This window comes from Myodes glareolus, chromosome 2, assembly GCF_982192425.1.
Source record: "Myodes glareolus chromosome 2, mMyoGla1.1, whole genome shotgun sequence".
In the NCBI taxonomy this organism is placed as follows: domain Eukaryota; kingdom Metazoa; phylum Chordata; class Mammalia; order Rodentia; family Cricetidae; genus Myodes; species Myodes glareolus.
Genome location: NC_142027.1, coordinates 96,237,323 through 96,261,457, shown reverse-complemented (window position 1 = coordinate 96,261,457; position 24,135 = coordinate 96,237,323). Strand labels below are relative to the sequence as shown.

General features: G+C 49.6%; 1 protein-coding gene across 1 annotated transcript in view; it reads right to left on the bottom strand.

Moving 5' to 3' along the window:
* Nucleotides 1-10,523: 10,523 nt before the first annotated feature.
* The window catches only part of Ppm1f (protein phosphatase, Mg2+/Mn2+ dependent 1F), a 28,705-nt gene continuing 15,093 nt past the window's right edge, over nt 10,524-24,135 (bottom strand). The window contains exons 4-8 of the mRNA XM_048452409.3: nt 22,999-23,201; nt 21,969-22,157; nt 18,769-18,912; nt 15,483-15,576; nt 10,524-14,301 (exon numbers count right to left, since the gene is read on the bottom strand). Coding sequence (XP_048308366.1) covers nt 13,922-14,301; nt 15,483-15,576; nt 18,769-18,912; nt 21,969-22,157; nt 22,999-23,201 — 1,010 coding nt within the window. The 3' untranslated portion in view covers nt 10,524-13,921. The remainder of the gene's footprint in view (nt 14,302-15,482; nt 15,577-18,768; nt 18,913-21,968; nt 22,158-22,998; nt 23,202-24,135) is intronic.

The following is a 24,135-nucleotide window of genomic DNA, read 5'->3' as shown; positions in this document are numbered from 1 at the left end:
GCTACTCACAGTGGATTGTATTGGTGTTATAAATGCTTGAGTTTCAGAAACTCTCACTTACTTTACTTAGTATTGACTCCAAAGCACAAGAATATTGGTACTGACTGGGCGTGGTGGTGCACACCTTTGATCCCAGCACTCAGGAGGCAGAGGCAAGGTAGATCTCTGGGATTTCAAGTAAAGTCTGGTCTACAAAGAGAGTTCCAGGACAGCCGGAGCTGTTACACAGAGAAAACCTATCTTGAAAAACTAAGAAAAAATATTGATATTGATGATTTTGATATAACAAAAATTCCAGAGGTTATGGAAATATATAGCATAAAGCAATTGATAATTCAGAAGTCCATCCACTAGAGAAGTAACTCTGATGAAGGTTAATCCTGTTCAGGCAAGGCCGACAGGACCATTGACTCTGGAAACTGTACCTCACATTTGCTAAGGCACACAATTAGCTCATTTTCACCTCAGAGCAAGTTCAAGTTAGACTAGAGGTTTTTTGTAAATGGATCTTAAGTTTGAAACTTTACAGCTGTACACAAGGTCAGGGTCGCAGGTGTGCAACCAAGGTTGCTACACAAAGCACCCTAAGGAAAGCATGCCAGTTCTTCACTTGCCAGTCTGCTAATAACAGACTTATGCCTCAAAGTTTGTCGCTGGGCACTGTGCTCCCATCTGGTCACAGTCTTACTCCTGCAACCTTGGAACCTTGGGTTGCCATGGCAGTGGCTCAGCTCCCTATCGCTTATCCTAGAAATGTGCTTTTGACCTTTGAGAGGTAACTCTTGTAATTTTGTTTTTATTGCTTCAAGTCTCCTGTAAGAAGAGTTTTTAGGCTAAAGGAAAAGATGCTGGAAGAAGAAGCCAGGAGGAATTAGAAAGAGGACAGGAGAATTAGAACAGAAGCAGACCAGCAAAGAGACTGATTCAGAAAAGCACGCGTGAGAGCCTTCATTCACCCTCAGATACCCAAAGAAAAAGTTCTTTTCGCTTGTTGTAATTTCCAGTCTAAACCCTAAAGAGAGTCTTGGGGTTGGACCTAAAAAGACTCTTGTTACAAAAAGAAGCCAAAACGTATTTTCTTTAAGTTAAAAGGTGAAAAATCTTGACTTAATAAGGAAATTATAAAACCTATCCACTAAGTTTGGTGAGATCTACAGTAAGAACAAATCTTTCCACGAAGTTAAGAAGAAGCAATAGAAAATTTGTGCTAGTACTGTTTTTCCCTTCAGTCTGTGGAAGAGATAGCCGAAGTGCAACCCATGCACAGCTGAAACAGAAAAGGGGTGATATTTGTGGGTTCTATGTAGTCCTTGGTTTTAAATGGAAGTCTTGGGATTTGTCCCCTGTAGTTAAAGGGGTTTGTTGTAAGCAGCAACCCTTGGTTGTTGAGGGAGAATCTCCTGTATCCTAGAGGGGCCTCAAACTCCCTCTGTATTTGGGAATGACCTTGAAGTTTTGACCCTCCTGCCGGCCCATCCTGAGTGCTGGAATTACAGACATGGACCACCACACCAATTTACGTGGTGGTAGGGATTAAAACCCAGGCCTTCATGTGTGCATGCTATGCAGGCCCTCGATCAGCTGAGCTGCATTCCCAGCCCAGCCACAAGCTCAGCTGATGCTATCCAGAGATGCCGTCTCTTTGTACAAGGGCCAGCACTCACGTGTAAGAAGGCGTGAGCTCTAGCTGCATTTCTCTTGCTGGGGCAAAATACCATGTCAAGGTAAGAAGGAAGAAGGTTCATTTCAGCACACAATTCCAGGTCACAGTCCATCACTGTGGGGAAGTCGAGGCAGGAACGTCACACATCCACAGTCAAAAGCAGAGAGAATGAGTGCGCATGCTCGTTTGCTGGCTTGTGCTCAGCTGGATTTCTTCAGTCACACTCAATTCAGCACCTCCTGCCTCGCGGACAGTTAGGTCTTCCCAAAGCAGTTAACACACTGAAGATGCTCCTTCTCCACAGTCACACCAGAGGGCAACTCGTGAGACTCTCCCAGGGGACTAATCAAGCTAATAATTAAAACTAACTGCCACAGCTTGGAAGGCACACTCACATCTAAGGACACTTTCCTTCCACCGCCCACAAGAGAGACTTTCACAGGCAAAATAGAGAGCAAATCCCAGGCTGTCACCTTTAAAGACCTTGGCTGCCACACACCCCAGGCTCAGCACCACTGTGCCAACTCCATATTTATTTTCTAAACTAAGCAAGTGATTATCTCTTAGGACGTAAGAATTCAGTAATGCTTGCTAAAGACCAACTGCTGGCACACACGTCTGGTTTCTAAGAAATTTGTTCTATTTAAATCTACTCAGCTAGACGGGCAGCCACACGGCTCACACACATGGCTCCACGGGCAGCCACACGGCTCACACACATGGCTCCACGGGCAGCCACACGCTCACACACATGGCTCCATGGGCAGCCACATGGCTCACACGCGTGGCTCCATGGGCAACCACATGGCTCACACACACTCACACTTGCTACTCTGAGCCACTCAGAGTGTGTGTGTGCACACACACACATCTCACAGATATATTTCACATATGTTCTCATGCACTCACACATACAATTCCATCTATACACACTCTCTTCATACTCACACACTCATAGACACAGTCACAAGTACACGCACTGGCATCCTCACACACACTCATGTTCTCACACACACATTCACACCTCACCTTCGCACACATGTCCACACCTGCCATCCCAGTTCTCAGATATAGCAGGTAGTGGCCAGAGAGAGGAAAGCGCAGCTCTGACCGCCTGGAAGAACACAGTGGGGCTCTGCTGTGTGAGTCTCCGTCCAGCTATGGTGACACATCTAGGCATATGGGAGGCCTCGGTGAGTGCCACCTTTCATCCCCACTACTCCCAGACTCGCTGGTGTCTTGGCCCAGTGGTCACCCTTTAGGTAGGCATCTGGGCAGTGGCTACGGCTTATTATAGTATGTCCACTAGCCGTCAGGCTACGAGCCACCCTCAAACACAGTTAGCTCATTATCCACTCATGGCCTGCCTCAGGGCATGCCCAGGGAAGACCCCAGATACCACTACGTGACTTAACAGAGTCTGACAAGTATTTTATCTTAAATCAGTGTCTTACTACACCTCAAACTTGTGATCCTCCTGGCCCGGGCTCCCAAGCGCAGGCATCACCGGTTGGACCACTAGACCTGGAATCTACTCTTCATGTGACATTCCTATAGAGAGAGCTGCACTAGTCTCAGGTCTAGCTCTGACAAATCTGGACAGCTGTGTTTATCAACACCATCAAGGCTCTGGCACTCCACCATGTCTATAGTGAAGTGTCTCTTGGTCCTGGGCTTAGGGCAGATCTGGTCCTCTGGCTCCACCTCTGACCCAGTTCCCGCCCAAGGCTCTGCTGTACCTCTCGCCTGAAGCTCTCTGAGTGTGAGCAGCTGCCAGGGCCGTCCAAGCTGCAGCCAGCCAGCCTCATCTTGCCTCCTTCCCCAGCTTGTTACAGGCCATGTGTGTTCAAACCACTGGAGGACAGGAGGAGATAGCAAGCTGTTCCTCCCCTACCAGCTCCATCTTGGTCTTTCCTCTCCCGAGGATGCCATTCCAGCTCCTGTTCTCACTGCCGTTTGCTATCCACACAGGACTGAGATTCTACCACAGCGCCAACCGCTTGCTCTTCCTGGGATCTGCTAGTTTCCTGTGTCCCTCTCAGGTCTTGTCTACAGCTCAATAGGAATGGGTGTTGTTAAGTGAGGAATGGAAGACCCAGCTCTAGATTCCAGCTGTGTGGACCAAACTGGCCTCCAACTGTAGGCGATCCTCTTGCCTCTGCTTCCCGAGTGCTAGGTATATATAGGCCTAAGCCACCAAATCCTGCCTTGGCTTCTCCTTAAGTCTGTCAGGCCCATGACAGCCTCTAGGCCTCTGGACTTATTATTACCTCCAATTATTGAATAGTGGAGTGCCAGAAAGCATCAAGTGGCCAGTCTCTAGCCCAGAACTGCCCTAGAGCTCAAAGGTTCAGAGTGTCAGACATGAGGCTTGAAGTCTGATCTGTGCTCCCTTGCAGCCCTAGGCAATTGTCTCCGCACTATTAAGGCTGGAGGGCACCAGTTTCCAGGTCTCCCAGGATTGCTACCTCTGAATCAGATCTGGGAAGCATCAAGATGGCTTCCATCTCCCTGCCTGCCCCTTCCACTTGCTACACAATCGGATGGCTGCAGAAGGCGGCTGCTCTGTTCTCTCTCTGACACTCTGCGCCAGTGTCTGAAATAAGGCCAGCAGACCTTGGGGTAATGAATGGATCCATTTTGGTTTTATGAAATAATGTTATTTTTTTCTGATTTAAAAACTTATTAATAAGATAGAAAATGGGCTGGGAAGATAGCTCAGTTGGTGAAATGCTGGCCTTGGGGCTGGAGAGATGGCTCGGTGGTTGAGCACGGACTGTTCTTCCAGAGGACCCAAGTATGATTTCTAGCACCCACATGGTGGCTCACAACCATCTGTGCCTTCAATCCTAGGGATCCAACACCTTTGGGCCTTCACAGACACTGCATACGTGTGCTGCACATACATATATGCAGGTGAAACCCCCATACACATAGGATAAAATGAAAAAATAACCTGCTTGCAAGCAGGAGGACCTGAGTTTAATCCCAAGTCCATCCCCCTCCCCCCTCCCTGCCCCCAGTCCCAATCAAAGTCAGGCATGGTGGTGCATGTTGCAATCCCAGCACTGGGGAGACAGAAAGACAGGAGGATCCCTGGAGTTGCTGGCCAGCCTAGCTTAGCCTACCTGGTGAGCTCTAGTGAAAGATCTTATCTTAATGAGGTGTCTTCAAGAAGACAACCGAGGCTGACTTTTGGCCCTCAAATATTCACTTACATACATGCACACAATTTGCATGCACAGGTGTTTTCAAACACACACATACACACACACACACACACACACACACACATGCACGCATGCGCAAACACACACACATTTGAAAAAAACAAAACAAAACGGGGGAACCTGGGACTTGCTTTGCTCATATGACCTGAGTTTGATCATCAGAACCCATTTTTTTCTTTCCTGCCAGGTGTGATCATGTGTGCTTGTATTTCCAGGTGCAGGTAAGTATGAGGCAAGAGACCCTGAAGCAAAAATAAAAACCAACCAACTAAAAAAAAGAGAGAGAGAGAGAGAGAGAGAGAGAGAGGAGAGAGAGAGAGAGAGAGAGAGAGAGAGAGAGAGAGAATGGAAAATACAGGGCTGGAAACAGCTAAATGCTGAGTGTGTTCTTGGCATGGGTGAGACTTGGAGCTCAACCTTAGCCGTAAGATGACAATGATGGTGATGATGATGATGATAAAAGGAGGAGGAAGGGAAAGCATGCCGGCAAAGTGTGGTGGTGCGCAGTTGTCACCTATGCTTGGAGGTGGAGGTAGGAGGATCAGGAGCTCAAGGCCAGCCTGGGGTACATGAGATCCTGTCCAAAACAAACAAACAAACAAACAAAAAAATACATTTTAATACATTTATTTTGGTATAGAAAAACCCCTAGTATCTAAGTACCCAGAAGTATGTTTTTACTGCAGTGAGCACCAGTTTTCAACTACCAAGGCCCCAGCAGGTGTCCACTCACCATGCTCCTCTGCCAACTTGTTTTGCCTCTGTGTGTGTGTGTCTGTGTATGTGTGTGTGTATGTGTGCATATGCGTGTGTATATGTGTGTATATGCGTGTGTGTATATGTGTGTGTATGCATGCGTGTATGTATGTGTGTATATATGCGTGTGTGTATGAGTGTATGTATGCGTGTGTGTGTGTATGCGTGTATGTATGTGTGTGTGTATGTGTGTGCGTGTGTGTGTGTGTGTGTGTGTGTACTATCGTAGGTTTCATTCCTCAAATGCCTCCCACCTTTCTTATTTATTCTTTTCTCGTGAGAGCAGGTCTCTCACTGACCCAGAACTCACCAAGTGTACTAGGTTGTGGGATGGATTATCTCAGATGTCAAGGTGACTGGATCTGCTGTCAACTAAGTCAACTAATGCTGGGCATTCCTCTCCTCTCCTTTAACCCTGGCTGTCCTGGAACTCGCTCTGTAGATCAGGCTGGCCTCAAACTCACAAGATCTGCCTGCTTCTGCCTTCCAAGTGCCAGGATTAAAAGTGTGCACCATCATCCCTCTTTGAGGGATTTTCTTGGTTAGATTATTTTAAATAGAAAGACACTAAATGTGGATGGTGCCTTCTGATGGCAACTTAGATAAAAGGGAGATGGAAGAAGGAAGCTTGCTTTTTGCCTGCTTGTTTTCTTTCTTGCTGGCAAATTCATCTGTTCTGTTGCTGCAACTGCTGTACTCCTTGCCGATATTATAACCAGCTTTTTAAGGCTTCTGATGTAGACTGAAGCCTGGCAGCTATCAGGCAACCCGCCGTTATGGATGAGCAACTACCAGATTCTTGACCTTCATGGTGTGACACAGCCGTTGTTGGACTACCCAGGTTTTATGATATATGCCAATATTAAATCTCCTTTTAATATATATATTCATTCTATTACTTCTGTTCTTTTAAATAGCTCTAATACAGCCAGCTAGTGAAAGAGGCCTAGTAATCCTTCTGTTTGACTTCCCATTCTGGGACATACATCATCAAGTCTGGCTTTTTAAAATCATGGATTCTAAGGACTGAACTCAAGTCTTCATGCTGGCAAGGCAAACACTTTACCAAGAAGGCTGTTTTCCCTAGCCTCTTGTTTTGATTTTTTGAAACAAAGCCCCCCAGTATAAGTGCAGGCTGGCCTTGAGATTTCAGTTCTCTTCTTTGGCCTCTTAAGTGCTGGGGTTATGGCCCATTGGTGACCGATATGCCAAAGGTCCTATCTGAAGTCCTCTTTTGACCTATTTTTGACTAGCTTAGAGCCCAGCCAGGCCCCAGAGAAGCTGATGAGGCTGAGGTGGTAATGTAGGACTCTTGAGTGGGGAGATGTGTGGTCAAGTTAGACATCAGCTTGATAATCAGGACTTCTGCCTCTTTTCACCTGGTTCTGCTACATTCCAGACCTAGCCTGGGGGACCTGGCCTTTGGATTCCCTTCCTCAGAAGGAAGCCCTTGTTTCTGGTGAACATAAGGCCCAGTCCCACATATCCTAGCAGGCTGTGTTAGATCTCACTTGTTCTCCTCCCGGCTGAGTGTAAGGCGTGCTCTGCCCTATCCTGGAAGCTTGGTCACTTGGATGAAGTCCGTCCAGCTTGCACCCGCCTGCCCATCACACCTCACTTGTCCTTCAGGCCTCCCCCACTCCCATCTGGTGGCTCCGAAAAGGGTGTCGAGCTACACGCAACTGGAGGACAGGGGGAGCGCCGAGCACCATCTGGAGATGCAGATACCCGAGCCGACTCATCAGGGAACAGTAAGGCAGCATATACTTAAGGAGGCTTTGCCAGGAGCTCTGGAGGAGTTGTGTGGGTGGGGGGAGGGGGAAGACAGATGGATGTGTGGGTAGCAGGGGGCAGGGCCTGATCAGGAACCCCCAGATTTGTATGTTGGCATTATCGTCTTCTGGGCTGGTTGCCTAGTGGGCAGCTGTGTCCTCTGGGGGCAGGGAGCTCTGGGGACAGGCTAGACATCAGCCCACTAGTCAGAAAAGAGATCTGTAGGCGAGCGGTGGTTTGCAGGGGTAGTAGGGAGATGCGCGAGGGTGGGTTGGAGGAGTGTATGCAGTATGCACATTTGAAAAAGAACAGAAAAAAAAATTCCCACCTCTTTGCCTGGCTCTGCCATACCCCAGCCCCAGCCCCCCCAGGCCCAGCAGCAGCAGACGACAAAACGTGTTCTGCAGCCTTGGAATGGCCGCTGTGAGCGACTGAGAAGGTGCTGAGAGAAACAAGGTAGACAGCTGGAAACAGCAGAGGCCCAAAGGCACAGGCAGAGTAGATGGGGCCTGGGCTGAGACGGTGCTGGGAAGGAAAGGGTGCGGCAGGCCTAGGCTGATTACCTTCCACCCCCCAGGCTTAAGGCACATGGGCCTCTCCCCGTTCTAGGGATCAGTTCAGAACATTTTAAAAAGCAGAGTGAGGTTTACTGGAAGACCTCTTGGCTTTCAACAGTTTATACATTACCGGGTTTCTTGATGGCATTTTCACACACACTTTGCTGTGAATGACCCATCCTGTCCTCACTGGCATTTTTGAGGCTGTGCTTCATGCAGGCAACTTTAATGTTCTCCAAGGCTCCCCGAGAAAGCCCAGGAAGAGGCTGCTGCCGCCGCCTGCTACTTTCTTCTGTTTGAGGAAGGAATCACAATCCAAGTGGCAGCAACTACAGTTAGGGGTTCTGAAAGTCACCCCTTCCTCAGGTTGAAGAATTGCCCCTGAAGACTTGGCAGGCAGTGTATCTTCCACTCTGGTGGAGACTTGGTGGCTGGCTCTATGGGCTGCCCTCATCCCAGCGCTGGGAGCTGTGTGAGACAGATTGAGTCCTGCTACTGGTGGCTTACCAGTCATCTTGATGTATTGATGCTGAAGGGCACAGAGAAGACTCGCGGTGTCCTTTGTTCTGGGGGCTGCAGTCTACTTGAGTCTGTATTTGCTTACTGGAGCTGAGGCCTCTGGGAGCAAATCCCAGCTTGGCCACTGTCCCCAAGGTGGCTGAGGTTCCCAAGGTGAGCTGGAGGTCCCTGTGGACGGATGGGAGGCTGCAGGTCTAGACTCAAATGGGGGTTGGATGGGTCCAGGCACATCTCTCTTAAAGGCCACCTGCTCTAATGGTTCTGAGGCACGTTTCTAACTTGGTCAGGCAGACCTTGAAGGACCAGTCTCACTAGCTATTGGGTCTGTAGTCCCAGGCCCTTCACTAGAACAACGAGTGAGCATTGTCTAACATTGAAGCCCACTACCGAGAGGGACTCTCAGGCTGTTGTTCTCCATACCTTTGACTTAAGCTACCTGGGCTGTGGATCTGTGTGGCTGCCCAGGCCATTGCCAGGTCTGCAGAGAGACGCTGGGTCTTAGCACCCTTCTCTTATGCTAACAGTTGATCTTTCACAAGCTGCTGCTGCTTCTTTTATTTTGGTTTGTTTTTTTAAGACAGGGTTTCTCTATGTAGCCCTGGCAGTCCTGGAACTCACTCTGTAGACCGGGCTGACGTGGAACTCAGAGACTGCCCTGCCTCTACCTCTCTTAGTGCTGGGATTAAAGGCATGTGTCACCAAGTCCAGCCTAAAACATGCTCTTGGCCAAAATGGTTTCTAGATATGACAAAGCCTTTTGGACTTGATTCAGTTATAGAACTGTGTGTAAATCCTGCATAGCTCTGTGCTGCAGTTTGTTTCCATAGCAACACCAAGTCCTTATGACTCCCCTCAGTGAAAGACTTCTAAGGGGTGTTTTAAGATCACCCAGTGTTGTGGCTTGATATGAAATGCACCCACAAGCTTGTGTATATGAACACTTGTCCTCAGCTGGTGGTGCTGTTTGGGACCTTCTTGGGGAAGTGGGTCTCTGGGGGTGGGAGGCTTTGAAGGTTTATAGTTGGCCCCACTTTCTGGTCTTTTTCTGATTCCCGTGTGGCTGAAATGAGATCTGTTCTTCCAGGATGCTGGGCTGGCCTTATGCTCCTGACATGCCTTCCCTGCTCAGATGGACTGGACCCTTCTGGAACCTTCTATCACTTGTTCTTTGTCAGTTTTTTTTTTAATCACAGTAATGTGAAAGTAACTAATTCATTTGAGTATTTGGAGATAATATACGCCAAAATATGGTATTTTAACATTCATCTGTCCTACTGAAATAAAACTTGACTGAAAACAAAAGCATGTTTGCTGTATTAAAACAGAACTCGGAAAAAATCTAAACAAGGAAAAAGAATGTCCCATAGCCCTGCCTCAGAAACCAGTGAAAGCTTATTGTATTCGCCCAAGGCTCGGCGGTTCTGCCTCCCACCGTCCACCCCTCTTCTGCGGGCTCCTCCTTTGCTCAGTGGCCAAATGCCTGGGCCACTCCAGGCTCTTGGCTGTGACGAGGTACCAATGATGCTCCTGAGAGGCCTGACCCCTCTCCTGTCCTCATGGCCGGTGGGATGGACAGTCTCAGGATGACAACTGGGACAGCTGGCTAGGTGTTCCTCCAGCTCCTCAGCAGCTTCAAAACCCTGGACACCAAGAGGTTCCTGAATCCCAAATGCCTCTCGAAGGCTCATGTTTTCAACACTTGGTCCCAAGTTGTGGGTACTACTTTGGGAAATGGTGGAAACCAGCAAGCAGAACTTGGCTTGAGGAAGCTGGTCACTTGGTGTGGGTCCCTGGTCACCTCTCTTCACACTTCCTGGGTTGCCTTTGAGATAGACACCCATAGTCTGTCATAGGCTCCTGCCACCATGTCCTGTGCAAGCACATGGAACCAACCACAGGGTAAACTCTCTAGAATACCTTTAGCTAATACCTTCCTTTTTAAGGGTTCTCAGCTAAGCATTTTGTCAGTGGTGCAGAAGTAACTCCAGACACTCAGAGGGGAGAGGTGAAAGTGGTACGCAGGAGTCTTGAATATATGGTTTATTGACACCAGTACAATGGGCCCCAGGAGACTGTCCTTCTGAGTTCATCATCTTGGGACTTGTCCCTAAGATTAGAGAAACATGGCATCTTAGAACAATACGTGCTTCTGCATGACTCCCAGGAAGCCCCTTGAATAAACCCTTGGCAAGGCCCACATGGCATGTAAGTGGCAAAGCTTGGTGTGCGCGGCACGGGTGTAGAGCCCAGTGAAAGCACAGGGCTCTGGATGATCCCTGGAGGCTACAGAGGCACAGTCGAGCCAGAAACACAGCTTGCTTTATACAGTATGGCCAGGGCTGTCCTCCTGGCCCTGAGAATACAGCTGAGGTACCCAGGACCCCCATGCTGAAACCTACCACGGGGAGAGGGGGTACTGCATGCAGGACCCAAAAGGGCAGGGGCAGACAGATCATGGTGACCAGCAGGGGCACGGGCTTTCCCAAGCCCTCCAGGTGCCTGTGCCTCTCCCATCATGAGTCCCAAGACGCCCAAAGGTAGGCTGCACGTACGTTGCTTCCACACCCTTTAAAACACACCACGTCCTATGCTGGTTTCTGACTAAAACCCTGAAAGCCTGCCTGTGCCCTCCCACCTCTTACTCCTACGGGCTTAGCTGGGAGGCAGCCCGACTGCTTTAGCTTTTGTATCCATGCAAGACACTGGCATCTGTAACTCAGCTCTTTTCCAGCCCACTTAATTTTAAGAATAGACACTAATAATACTTTAACCCCTCTCTACTGGCGGTGGAGGATGGGCTCCTCTGCTCTGGCAGCTGCTCACCTTGAGCAGTTCTGACACCTCTAAAATTCCAAGTTGGATGGACTGGTAATGCTGTGCACCCCCTCCATGCCTTACCAAAGGGTAACTGAGGCCAGAAAGATACAGTGACTTGTTCAGCTCATGCAATGAGATGGTGGCAAAGCTGAGACTTAAGAAGTGGGAACATTCTGGCGAGGGGATTCTCTTGGGATGAGAGCCTGAAGAGGGAGCGGCCATGAAGTCTTGTAGGCTAGATACTGGCAGCTCCAGTCAAGACAGAAGAGTCCTTCTCTGTGTCTATGAACTAGCACAAGGCCAGCCCTAAACAGCACGCAATGTGCTCTCTCTTGGCCACTAGGTAAGGATGGAGCAGCGCCTAATGCTGGTCCTGGATTACTACCCGGCAGGGACTTGGCTATCACCACTGCAGATGGACTGAGGGGATGGGGGAGGCACTCAGAGAAGCCTGGGAAAGGGGGATTCCCTTTACACCTAGGCCTTGATATCTGGCACAACCTTATATGTGAGATGACTCAGGCCATCAAGGGACATCTATGGGGCCTGAATTCTATTCTTACCAGCAATGAACAGAATAAGATTAGCAAAAAGGGGAGAAAACCAAAGTCAGTATCTCCTTCTATCAAGGTCATTGCTACAGGAAGGCTGGGCCAACAACCACACCCCTGTGCTGAGAGAGGGCACCAGGCCGTCAAGATGAGCAATACCCAGTCATTATGGTGGCCAATTATCTGAGTGTTTAGGATGACTCCTATTAGACTTTGACCAAGGAATCAACTACATGGTCGCAACTCCTCCATCTCTGCTGCGGGAACGGGTGAATGCCAAGCATACAGGTGGTGTGTCCAAACAAAGCTGCCCCCCCCTCCTGCACTGCTGGACAGTGGATTTGCCTCAGGGGCAAAAGCATATGTGCCCTTGCTTCTTTTGAGAGAGCACTTAGGTGTGCCGAGCAAAGCTCTGGCAGCCTTGCTGAGACTCTGCTCTCTACAGGTGGATTGTCGTCCTCTCCATGGGCCCTCATAGCTGAGCTCTTCCCAACGCTGCCCTCCCGGAGCCTCTGCTAAGCCACCCGTCATCCTCTGGACCTACTGGTGTCTGCATAGAGCAGCCTTGACCTACACTGGGCCCTCCCTTGGGGCCTCCTTAGTCTTTCTACTCTGGGTGTCCCTCCCTCTGCCAGGCTTTCTTGTCTGATTTGATTCATTCCAGCTCTTCAAGCACCCAGGCATCATTGCTGAGTCTCCCATCCACTGCTCCAGGGATGTGGAGGTCTTTCTTTCACGTCGCTCAGGTAGAGGACAGTCACACCAGCCACAGGAGACAGGTGGCGACCATGGTGGCAGACTGCAAGCAGCCTTCCCAAGGAGGTGGACCGCTGGGCTTGCCAAAGCTCCTTAACTATGCACTGTCCTCAACGACTCAATGTGACTACAAATATACCAAGAGATTCTGAAACTTCTCGCCAAGAACAGTAAGATCTTCCTAGCTGGAATCCAGCTAGACCCCGAGGGTAGGCAAGGAGGCCACTGTCACCCCCGATGCCCACAGTCACAGCCTCTGCTGATCACTTCAAGGAAGTTTTGAGGTGCTCAGAAACACAAAAGGACCTTCCCAGAAAACATGCCTTCCCACAACAAAGGCTGCTTTTTTGAGAACCTGAACATGTCTGCCTATCAGGATCCATGGTGGGCCCAGCAGCTCTTATCCACGCCAAAGCTGTTTAAGGCACTTCAATGGCTTATTAACACAACCTAGAAAAGTTTGTTTCCATCCTGATTTAGGGAAACAAAATCAGTAATACTGCAAATGTCTCCATGAATACATAAAAAAGTAAAATACTTAAGTTTTCAGGAACAAAATAAATGCTAAGCTTAGCTTAAATTACATGACCTTGTGGGTCAGCTTGGCACTGATAAAAACCTGAATACTGATTCTGGATTAGACCTTTTCTTACAATAAATCTAAGCACACAAATAAAACACACATACATCTGACATCACCTCCCTCGGATACTCAAGGAAAGAGAGGTCTAGAAGACCCTAGTGGCCTTAGTACTCAGTTAAGAGTGGCAGTAAGCCAGTCGTCTGGGACTCCTCCCAGCAAGGCCAACATCTCCTTTTTGGGAAGCCAGCAGCCAAGCAGGACTGCGAGCCTGTCTGTCAGTACAGACCAAAGCCTCCCAGCCACGGGTACAGGGAGAAGTCACAAACCTGGGCCAGACACCTGGCTACAGATCTTACCCCAGGATGGGCCTGAAAGGTCTGTGGGAGGGTCTCCTAAGACCTGACCTGTGTTTTTGGTTAGGCTGCCAACAGGTGCCTGTGGTTTCTGTCCTCAGGCCTGTATTGCCGAGACCACCTCAGCCATCTTCTCTTTGGTGAGGTCATTTCCTATGCTTCCTTCTGAGATCCACTTGCTGCCTCCTGCAGTTCTGCGGTTCTGAGGACAGACTGTGGCAGGCAGCATGAAGGGCTGGGTGCTAAGGGAACGCTGTGAGGGTACGCACCCCTGCCCACTATACCTGTTGGATCTAAGGTCTTTGAAGGGGAGGATCACAAGGGCAAAGGGAGAGTCAGGAGGGGACCTGGGGCCTGAACCACTTAGCTTCTCTGTGAGGTACTGATCTCAAGTTCTGAGAGGCCAGTGGGCAAGTCCTGGCTTCCTACATCTGCTTGGGCATCCCCTGTTCCCTGGACTCCACCCTCCAGCAGCTCTTGGGGGTCCCTAAGGAAGACTACCATGACTGTAATGTTGTCATGGGAGCCCCGGTCACGGGCCACAGCCACTAGCTCCTCAGCCACACGCAGCCCGCTGCCCTTCTGCCTGATCAAGTGGCTGTGGACGAGACCCGAGACTTCCTGGTGGGGGACAACATCGAAGAAGCCATCGCAGGCAAGCAACAGGTAGTCTTCTGAGCCTGTTAGCTCTCGGGACGCTGCGTCTGCCTCGCCAGACACATAGGGCTTCTGGAAGACATCCCCTGGGAACAGACAGAGAGCCTTGTTCTTTACTGCTTACACTTCCTCTCCCCATCCCCAAGGGCGTCGTGTAGGTGCAGAGCCCAGCTGGCTCTTGAGGGGTCACTTGCCCAGTGCTTCCCACCCTCCTGGGAGCAGAGCATCCTCCCCCAGTTCTACGGGAGCAGCTCACACTCCAGGAATGGCTGCTGCCTCCAGTGTGACCAGAGAGAAACAGTGACAGCAGCATAAAGATAGGCTGTGGGGAAGGAGCCAATGGAGACGCTTTGGGAGAGTGAGGGGCAGATGCCCAACCCCAAGGACAGCACGGAGATGGAGCTGTTGGAAGGGGCAGGCGTAGTCTCTGAGTTGGGTCCCAGCAGTGGTGGCATACAGAGGAAAATGGGAAGCTATTTTTTCTAAGAGGAAAATGGATCTTGACCATTATTTTTGGAGTAAGAAAAGATTCATTAGCATGAATGGGCTGAGAGAAGAACATCATCTATGGACTATTTAACACTGTGAGGGGTTTCCTACTGCATTTTAGGGGGACTTAGAGAGAGTCCCTGATTTTCTACGTTTCTACTCGATTACTGTTATTTGAGACAAGATCTCTAGACCAGGCTGGCTTCAAATACCCTATGTAGCCCAGGATAACCTTGCAGTTCTGATTCTCCCCCATCTACCTCCTGAAGGCTGGGAAGGACCACGGCCGTGTATCAGCTTGCCTGGTTTAAGGACCGGCAGAAGTGGGAACTGAGCCCAGGACTCTGTGCGTGCCGGGCAGCCACTTTACTGACTGAGCCACACTCTTCCTAGTTAGTAGTTTCTGGACTTTATCGTGTGGGACAGTATTCACAGTCAACAGAAACTGCAGCCTGAACCCAGGGCTTTCCTGGGTAGAGTGACCTGGTCCAGCCCTCTCAGCGCCGAGGAGGTAGCAGAAAACTACAGCTTACCTCAGCTGGGATCCTGGAGGCAGCTTCTGACGCTCCCCTAGACTGCTGAGCTGGGGCCCACTAGGTTGGGTGGATCACATTCTGAACACAGTATTTTTAGTTTATCATGGTTTGTCTGGGGGCAGCTCCACTGGACAGTAGGAGGCCTACATGCTGTGAGTACTTCAGGGAACACTATGCTGCCCTAAGTCACCGAGTGAGCTTGCGGCTCCCCACCCTGTGGCAGCCCTTGTGTATCCCCTTACCAATGGCTCTAGACACTGCCAGCGTCCCGTTGACTCTCCAGCAGTCCATGAAAGAAACAAAGCCACCCAGTGCTTCAATACGTTCTTTCTCATCCTGCAAGACACAGCATAAAGTAGGGTCAGGGCGGGGGGTGGGCTTTTATTTATAACCACTATATAAATAAAGCTTAAGTCAGTCCAAAGTACTTGAACCAAGTCAAGAGGCTTAGTTAGATATCCAAATTAGACACCATTAAAAACAGGGTAATCTGTAACTAACCTCACTATCTTTTAGCTGTGGGAATGGTTGATTAATCAAGAATGGGGCAGCATGGAAGGGTCAGCCATGTAAGCCATGATGCATCTCTAAGCAGGGTTTGGGCCAAGAAGGTGTTCTTGGGGTGTGAGGACAGTGTCAGCTTAGACTCCTCAACTTTAGCCTGGGGCGTCTATGTCTACCTCGAAAACCGCTGGGTGAAGCACACACTGTGTACAGAAGGCCATGTGGCAGGAAATACACTGGGGCCAGGCCACGAGAGGCAGCCCTATGTGCAGCCCTAGGTCCTTCCTCTCCCTGCTCACTCCTAGGCACTGTCTTTGTTTGCTAGAAGCTCATGGTACTCCAACCCTGACTGCAAGGAAATCTGCAGAGACTTGGTCTAGCCACAAGTATCTTGAAACTCTCTTTGGTTCCGTCAGTCCCCTCTGGGGGAGGCCTCCCAGGTGTAGTTTGTCTCCTGGAGGCTGGTGTAAGTAGCTGAGTGCACACCTTGTGCCCTGTGGATGAGGGAGGTCACTCATATTCCTACTTTACTAGTTTTATAAAACTGGGCTCACACCTTCCTTGGGGCAGAGCCGCCCTGAGGCTTCTAAGTGGCAGAACCCTCTTTTCTGAAGCTCCAAGTCCTGAGATATTTGACTGGGCTGAACTGGGCACCAGGGCCAATGATTCCCACCATGACAGGGAATTGGGAAATCCCTAGCCAAGGCCTCTGTGCTGACAGGTCCATCCAGTCTGCGGTGGCGATAGCACCAGGATTTAGAGTAATGTGTGAGCTGGTTGGCCTTGCAGAGCTTGGCTCTGTGACCTTGGTCCTCTCCTGGTCCTTCTTCCCTTTCCTGGACCCCGCCTCAGTCTGGATTGACGGAGTCTTGCTCTATGTGCATGCTTGTTCCAGGTGCAAGCCACTCTTCCTTGCCTGTTTCCTCTGACACCCTCCCCCTGGCTCCTCCTGCTTTCTCCGCCCCACCTCCTAAGACAGTCTCTCTGCAGCCAAAGCCTGACGGTGCAGCAGCTGCTATTATCAGCCACAGTGCCCTTCCTTGGCATCAGGGCTGCGCTCAGCAAGGTCTCAGTATCCCCAGTCCTCAGCATCCCTGTAGACTCCAAGGCCCTTTCCATATCTCCCCAAAGCCTGGACTCCTCCCTCCCGAGGCCACCGACAGATGTCATCGACAACCTCACAGCCCCACTCTTTTGAGACCAGACCTCAGCTTGCCCTCTAGTGGCCTGGACGAGAGGGTTGTCGAGTTTTTCCACTCAAGTTTCAGAAGCTGCAGGTCAGTGCATGCAGAAAAGAATGCAATGATCTTGAACTTCTGAAAAGATGGTCAAGAGCTGGAGAGATGGTTTAGTGGCAAAAAGCACTGGGTGCTCTTGCAGAGAATCTGAGTTCAGTTCCCAGCACCTACATGGTGGCTCATAACTGCTTGTAACTCCAGTTTTGGGACATCTGACACCCTCCCTGGTCTTTGCAGATACTAGGCAAAAATGTGGATCACATTGTAGGCAAACAGTCATGCACATAAATAAAAATAATAAAATCTCAATGACAAAAAAATAGGTTCAAATTTACTCTGTAAGCCTGGATGCAGTGGCTCACACCTGCATTCCTAGCAGAAGGATTATCAAGTCTGAGGTCAGGCTGGCCTACACAGCAGGTTCCAGGCCAAGCAGAGCTACAGAACCTACCTAAAAACAAACAAAAACTCACTTTGAAAGAGAAAATGAAGGGAAAATGAGGAATGCCTGCCTTCAGCTGGTGTTGTATAACAATTTCCTTGCAGCTGAAATACACCCTTTTGGAGGGAGAGATGCTCACTAGACTTTTAAGGGTTGAGAATGTTGTACAGGAAGCTGCATGGATGAAGCCTTTATGAGCCTGGGGTAGGTTTTCCATGGAGCAGCTTCAAGCTATCCATAAGTAATCCTGATAAATGCCTGGTTCACCCAGGAGACTTGGGAGAAGTGGTTCTGGTCTGCCAGTGATGCTTTATCTGGAAAGAACAGGCATTTGTGTCCTTGTCTCCATGAAATGTCATGAAACAGACGGGCAGGCTCCATGGACTGGTGAGACTGTAGACAATGGACTCTCAACAGCAGCAGGGCTTGGCTCAGGCTGGTCCAGGCTGAGGACAAACGCTGGGCAAATCTCCAACTGTAGTGTGTCTACCATGACTTAGCATCCTTCCTCCTAGAAACCTGCTGTGTAGATACCTGAGCCTGGACCACGTGAGCACACAGTTATCACTGCTGCCATGTTTCCGAGTGGAAAGAAGAGAATCCCGGGGGGAATGTCTGTGACACAGGGACTGCACTGTCAGTGAATGGAAGGCCACGCTGTGCCTGTAAGAAAGTGTGGAGCTTTATGTGCTGATGAGGGGAGGTCCCAGCTGCACAATGAAGTGGCTTGAGGCAGGAGGAGCATAGGGAAAGGAGGGCTGGGGAGGAGGTGTGGAGCATTCCTTGACTGGATGTACAGGGCAGTCCACACATTTGTGAGGTCAGAATCTGAGCACTTGTAACTCCTATGTCCAAGGTGAAGACCTCAAGGCTCAAGGGGCTGCATGACTTTAGAATTCTGGGATTCTAGGGCAGACTCTACTCAGGCCTGCCTGAGGTCTTCCAGACTCTGGGCAGTGTGACTTCCTTGGTCACTCTCAGCCAGGGCCATCTTAACTGTCACTGTTGCAGGATTCTGTGCAGACCCCGCAGGCCCGACAGACCCCACTTCTAGGTTTGCCTGTTAGGGCACAAGGCCTGGTTCTTGTCTAAAACTCTGAGCTCCCAGGAAGGGCTCACATGGGACCCCCTGATCACTTTCACCAGGCAAAGGGACCCTTCTTTTGCAGGGGCACCGGGAGTCTTCTGGACCCTTTGCTACTTCCTAGTTTACACCAACAACACCGAGCTGGGACCTTCTGGCATTCCGCTTCCCTGTGAGGTCCCAGACTTGGGTCCCCTCCTGGGGTCCAGCACAACAGGGGCTCGAGAATGTCTTAAGCTTGGACAAAGGGTGTCCCTTACCTGTCGCTCGGGTTTGTGTGGCTCCATCAGCTTCACTACCTGGCCCTGCTGTACCAGGATGACCTGGGAGTCTCCGAGCCAGGCAACGTGCAGGGTTGCTCCCGTGATGAGTGCACACACACCTGTGGTACCACTCTGTAGTCGCTGCAGGGAGAGAGGAGAGTCATGGAGGGTTGAGGACCGAGGAGGAAGGTGACCTCTCACAAAGGGTCCCCACGGCTACTCATGGACCATGTTGTCTTCATGTTGTATGGAGAGACCATGTCCTACAGGAAGCCCTTCATACCCAACACTGGGACCGACAAGACGGTCTACAGTGGTAGATTATGATACTGGGAAGGCATGGAAGGGCAGGAGTGGGGCAGGGACCACAGAGAGCAGGAAGAAGATCTAGGCATGACCAATATTGAGGCAGGGCTTCATGAGTGTATGTATGTGTAAGTCAAACTTTTCCAACTGCATACTGTAAACAAGTACAGCATACGTTGGAATTGCATCTCAGCAAATCTGTACAAAAACATAAAAGGGGCTGCAGGTGTAGAAGAATGGCAGACCACTTGTGTAGCCATGTGAGCCCTTAGGTTTGGTCCCCAGAGTGAGGAAGAAGGAAGGGAAGGAAACACCTGCTTAAGAAACTTCTTTCTCTATTCGGAGGGGTAACCCTAATCTCCGTGGCCTGCTTCACGGCCACGAGGCTCCCCTAGAGTTGTGGATGCTGCATGGCTTTCTGCTGAGAAGAGGAACACAGTTCAGTTGTATTTCACTAAAGCCTTTTGGTCAGCATATGATAAAAGAGAATCTCTCTCCAGGGTTCTGTTATTGCAGGGTGGTCCGGGGTCTTCCAGACTCTGGGCAGTACAGCTTCCTTGCTCATTATCGGCCAGTGGCCATCCCGTCTTTGCCTGTGTTGTAGGATTCTGTGCTGGCCTGAGCACAGGCCCCTCAGGCCCATTTTGGGGGTTGGTTTCTTAAGTGTCTAAGCATTGGTACTTCAGTGTCTAAAATGACTGCAGTATTAGACCCTGCCCTCACTGCTGCTGGGAGGGCCCAGTGACGTCTGCATTAGGGCACAGAGGAGAGGCCCATCGTCTGTTTTCATAAACAAGGGCCTGGTGTGGGAGAATTATCTGTATTCTGTCAATCATGTATTTTAATAAAACGCTGATTGGCTAGGCAGGAAGTATAGGCGGGTCAACCAGACAGGAAGTAGAGGCGGGGCAATGAGAATAGAATAAGGCTACGGAGGAGGAAGGTCCCTCAGCCATTCCTGCGCAGACCACCGAAGAGGCAACATGTAAGCTGTCACACTGAGAAAGGTACTGAGCCCATGCGGCTAATGTAGATAAGGATAATGGGGTAACATAAGTTATAAGAGCTAATAAGTAGCCTGACCTAATGGGCCAATCAGTTTATAACCTTATGGAGTCCTGTGTGTGATTTTCTTTGGGGTTTGCTGGTTGTGGGGTACCGGGCGGGACAGAAACCCCAATAAGCCGGCCCCTTGTGTTACAAGGGCCTCATCCTTACACATAGCTGTCATTCCAGGAAGAGAAGTTCCAGTGGCTATTAGTGGCCTGTTGAGCCCTGGCTGAACAAGGGGCATTGGGACAGTTTGTTAATCATGCTTTATATATAAATATATATACATACATATATATTTTTTATTTTATTTATTTATTTATTTATTTATTTATTTTTTTGATGAATTGACATCTGGGGCCTTACTGATCCTGACGAGACCACCACTCCCAGGGCTGTCGAACTCTTAGTGACACAAACCCTGCTCTGTTAGGATTGCCTTTCACAGGCACGCCAGACAGTCTGGAGCCCATGTGCCCAAAGCCACCTCCTTAACCTACAGGGCCCAAGTTCTGATACGAGTTGGGGGGCTGTTCTTACAGCTCAGACTAGCATGGGTTATAACTGAGATTGCTGGGATTTAGATGCCTGGGAAACCAGGCTTGCCTCTCTGCCGTGTGACTCCTGCTCACCAAAGCTGTGAGTGGTTGATTCTTTTAAGTACTTGCCTGGTGTAGGAGGTTCTTCTGTCTATGTGTTGCTTTCATTGGTTAATAAAGAACTGCTTTGAGCCTATGGCAGAGAAGAACAGAACCAGGCAGAGAAAGCTAGGGTATATGCTAGGAGGAAGAAGGGCGGAGTCAGGAAGAAACACCATGGAGCCACAGAAACAGACATGCCAGATCTTTCCACGTGGCGATATATAGATTAATAGAAACGGGTTAAATTAATGTAAGAATTAATCAATAAGAAGTTAGAGTTAATGGGCCAAGCAGTGTTTTAATGAATACAATTTCTGTGTGGTTATTTCGGGGCTAAGCTAGCCAGGCAGCTGGATGAACAAGCGGGCCCTTCTCCAACACTTGTCTGCCATTCTGCCATCCTCAGCTGCAGGAACCAGCCTGCGTCTAAATCAGGCGGCCCTTTGCTGGGTTGGCGGACCATGTATATGTTATATAGCTCCAGCATGGTGGCCCAGGAATACTGCGGTTTGTAAGCCCCAAGGCTTTACGTACTATAACTTAATTTCCATCATGAGATATTAAGAGGGTAAAAGCAACCGCTGTAGTACTGGAAAGATGACTTTGCTGGTATGAGCACTGGGAGGGACTGGGACTGGATAAGGCCACGAATGGATAGAGAGTAGAGCTCCTCATAGTTAGGTCCTGGTGGCTTTGGGAGACAGATAGAGACCAGAAGATACATATACACTATACACCCACATATGTGCGCATGCATATTTGTATGTACACACACACACACACACACACACACACACACACACACACAAATCTCCTCTCTCTCTTCCCCTATTTCTTGTTCTGAGCTATCATGATGTACTAGATGCAAGGCCATTATCAAGGTCACTTGCCTTGCACATCCTGAACTGAGCCAAAAGAAACCCATCTTTATAAAGGGCTCCGACCTCAATTACTTTGTTATGGTGATGAAGAACAAGACTAGTACAGGAGACAAGCTCTGTGTTGCTTCCATTTAAATGAGAACTGAGCCCCACGCCTGAAGGAATGAAATAGCATGCTTGTCAACAGTGCTTGGTGAGACCCTTCCTTCCTGAACCACCAACCACTTTCATTTTTCTTCCTCTATGGAGACCAGAACTCTCTGATGCTAACAACTACAGTTCCCCAAACAGCACGTTAGACCCAGCTGCCAGTTCTCACCTCTCGCTTGGCTTTCCAGAGAAACATCTCATCAGTGCGCCGGAAGGCTTCTTTGAGGGCCGCTGCTGGGTCTGTGAGCAGCTCCGGCAGGTGGGACGCATTGGTGTGCACGTGGACAGAGGCATACCTCGCAGCATCCACTCCTCCATGGCCATCAAACACAGCGAAATAGGCGCGGTCCACAGAGTCCTGTGGGAGTACAGTGGGAGTCAGACCCCTGGCCAGCTGCTCTCATCTGGTTGCAGTTTGTCCATACAATTCTTATGTGGAAACCCAATTCCCACAGTATGTAAGGGAGATCTTTGAGAGGCAGCTGGGATCAATTCATTAGGGATGAATGGACTATCAAGGAGCTGTTTTTCTCCTTGGGAAACTCATTCTATCTTGCGATGTGAAGGCCTGCACTGCTTTGGTGTTCTGAGGAGTTCCCCATCACCAGGAAGGCCCTCTTCAGATGCAGTCCCTTGACATAAGGCCTCTCGTTTTCCAGAGCAGTAAGAAATACATTTTTTATAAATGACCCAGCCTCAGGCAATAAAACAGACTCAAGACAGGCAGGGTCTGGAAGAACTGGCAGGGCCCTGTCCATCAGCCAAGTCAAACTGCTCAAGTCCTACAAACAGGGAGGCTTGGGAAAGGTCAGCCTCAGCCTCAGTTTCACCAGCTCTTCTTGGCTACTGCAGACATGCTCAAGGTGAGATGCATCAGGAAGCATCTGCGGTAGGAGACACAGTAATTCAAGTCTGAACCTAGCACCTGGCCTCTTGATTACAAACACAGGCCAACTGTTGGCTTTGTTTAGTCTTTGGTTGTGGAAAGCAATGTGCCTGGAAGCTTGGTGCTGTGAATGAGCTTCCCAGGCTCCGCAGGGTGGCACAGACTGAGCCCCAAGACAGCGGCTTCTCAGAATCTCCCCGGGCATGACTTTGGCTGGTGGCTCTCTCAGCACTCAGGGCGCCTCACAGTCTGTATGGGCCCCGTGCCCCCGTGACACAGTGCCCGTTCCCGGACTCTGCAGGTCAACACTCACAGACAAGCCGAAGAGGTGGTTGAAAGTAGGAAGGGACACATGCCGATCCTCCATCTTGCGCCGTGTGTTCCGGATGGCATGGATAGAGACCAGCCACTGCCGTTGAGGAGCCTGGGCAGGCAACGGCACCTGCTTCTGCCACTGGCTACATACTTCCCAAAGACAGTTAAAGAAGCTTCGGGCCAGGCCTTTGACATCTAGCACTGATGGGCATAATGGAGAAATTGTTAATCAAAAAGTGAAAACATGCAATTGAGGCTTAACTACTCTCCTGTATCCTTTCCTGACACATTCCCAGGTTTTAAATAGCTCCTCTCAACAGCCTATATGGGCCCCACCTCACCAATCAGGGCATGCTCAGCATACTAACCTATAAACTATGCAAGAAAGCCTGTCTTAGGTGGAAAAAAAAAGGTCTAATAACTGCCCATTAATAAGGAATACTTCAGGTACAAGGACAGAGGCGTAAGTGAATTCTGCCTGTTCCAATGAAAAATTAAGATTCCTACAACTCAACACACAACTACCCTCTAGGCCAATAACTTTCCTCTTGGGCATGAGTCCCAGAAAAATGAGGGCTGTTCTCACGAAAACAGTGCATGAATCATACTAGCTTCATCTGTACTAGACTAATTCTGTAATCTGTCCAGATTTCCTCCAACCTACAAACGCCTTGACGGCCAGACCCCGGGAGAGGGTTCAGCAGCAGAACTAGTGAAGGACGCTAAGCGGCCCAGCTAGCTCAGTCCCCGGGGAATCACACCAAATGGAAGTTGCTACTCCCCAAATGTTAAGCTTTTTTTGAAATGACATCATTAAATGGAGAAAACCAGTCACTGCCTAGGAGTTAGGGGCTGGGCTTAGCAGGGGAGGTGTGTTAGCGTGGCCCGTAGAAGGATCCTTGCAATAGGAAACTGTCTTTTGTCTGACCATGTTCAGATCCTGGATGTGACACACTATTAGAGCTTTGTATGATGTTCCTGGGAGGAAACTGGGTCATGTACAGTTGGGATGGATATCTCTGCATTATTCCCATCATTAACTGCACATGTTCCTATGATTATTTTCAAAACAAAGGATGGAACAGAACGGAACAGAACAGAACAACCTCCCGTACCTCCCAAACCCCAAAGCACC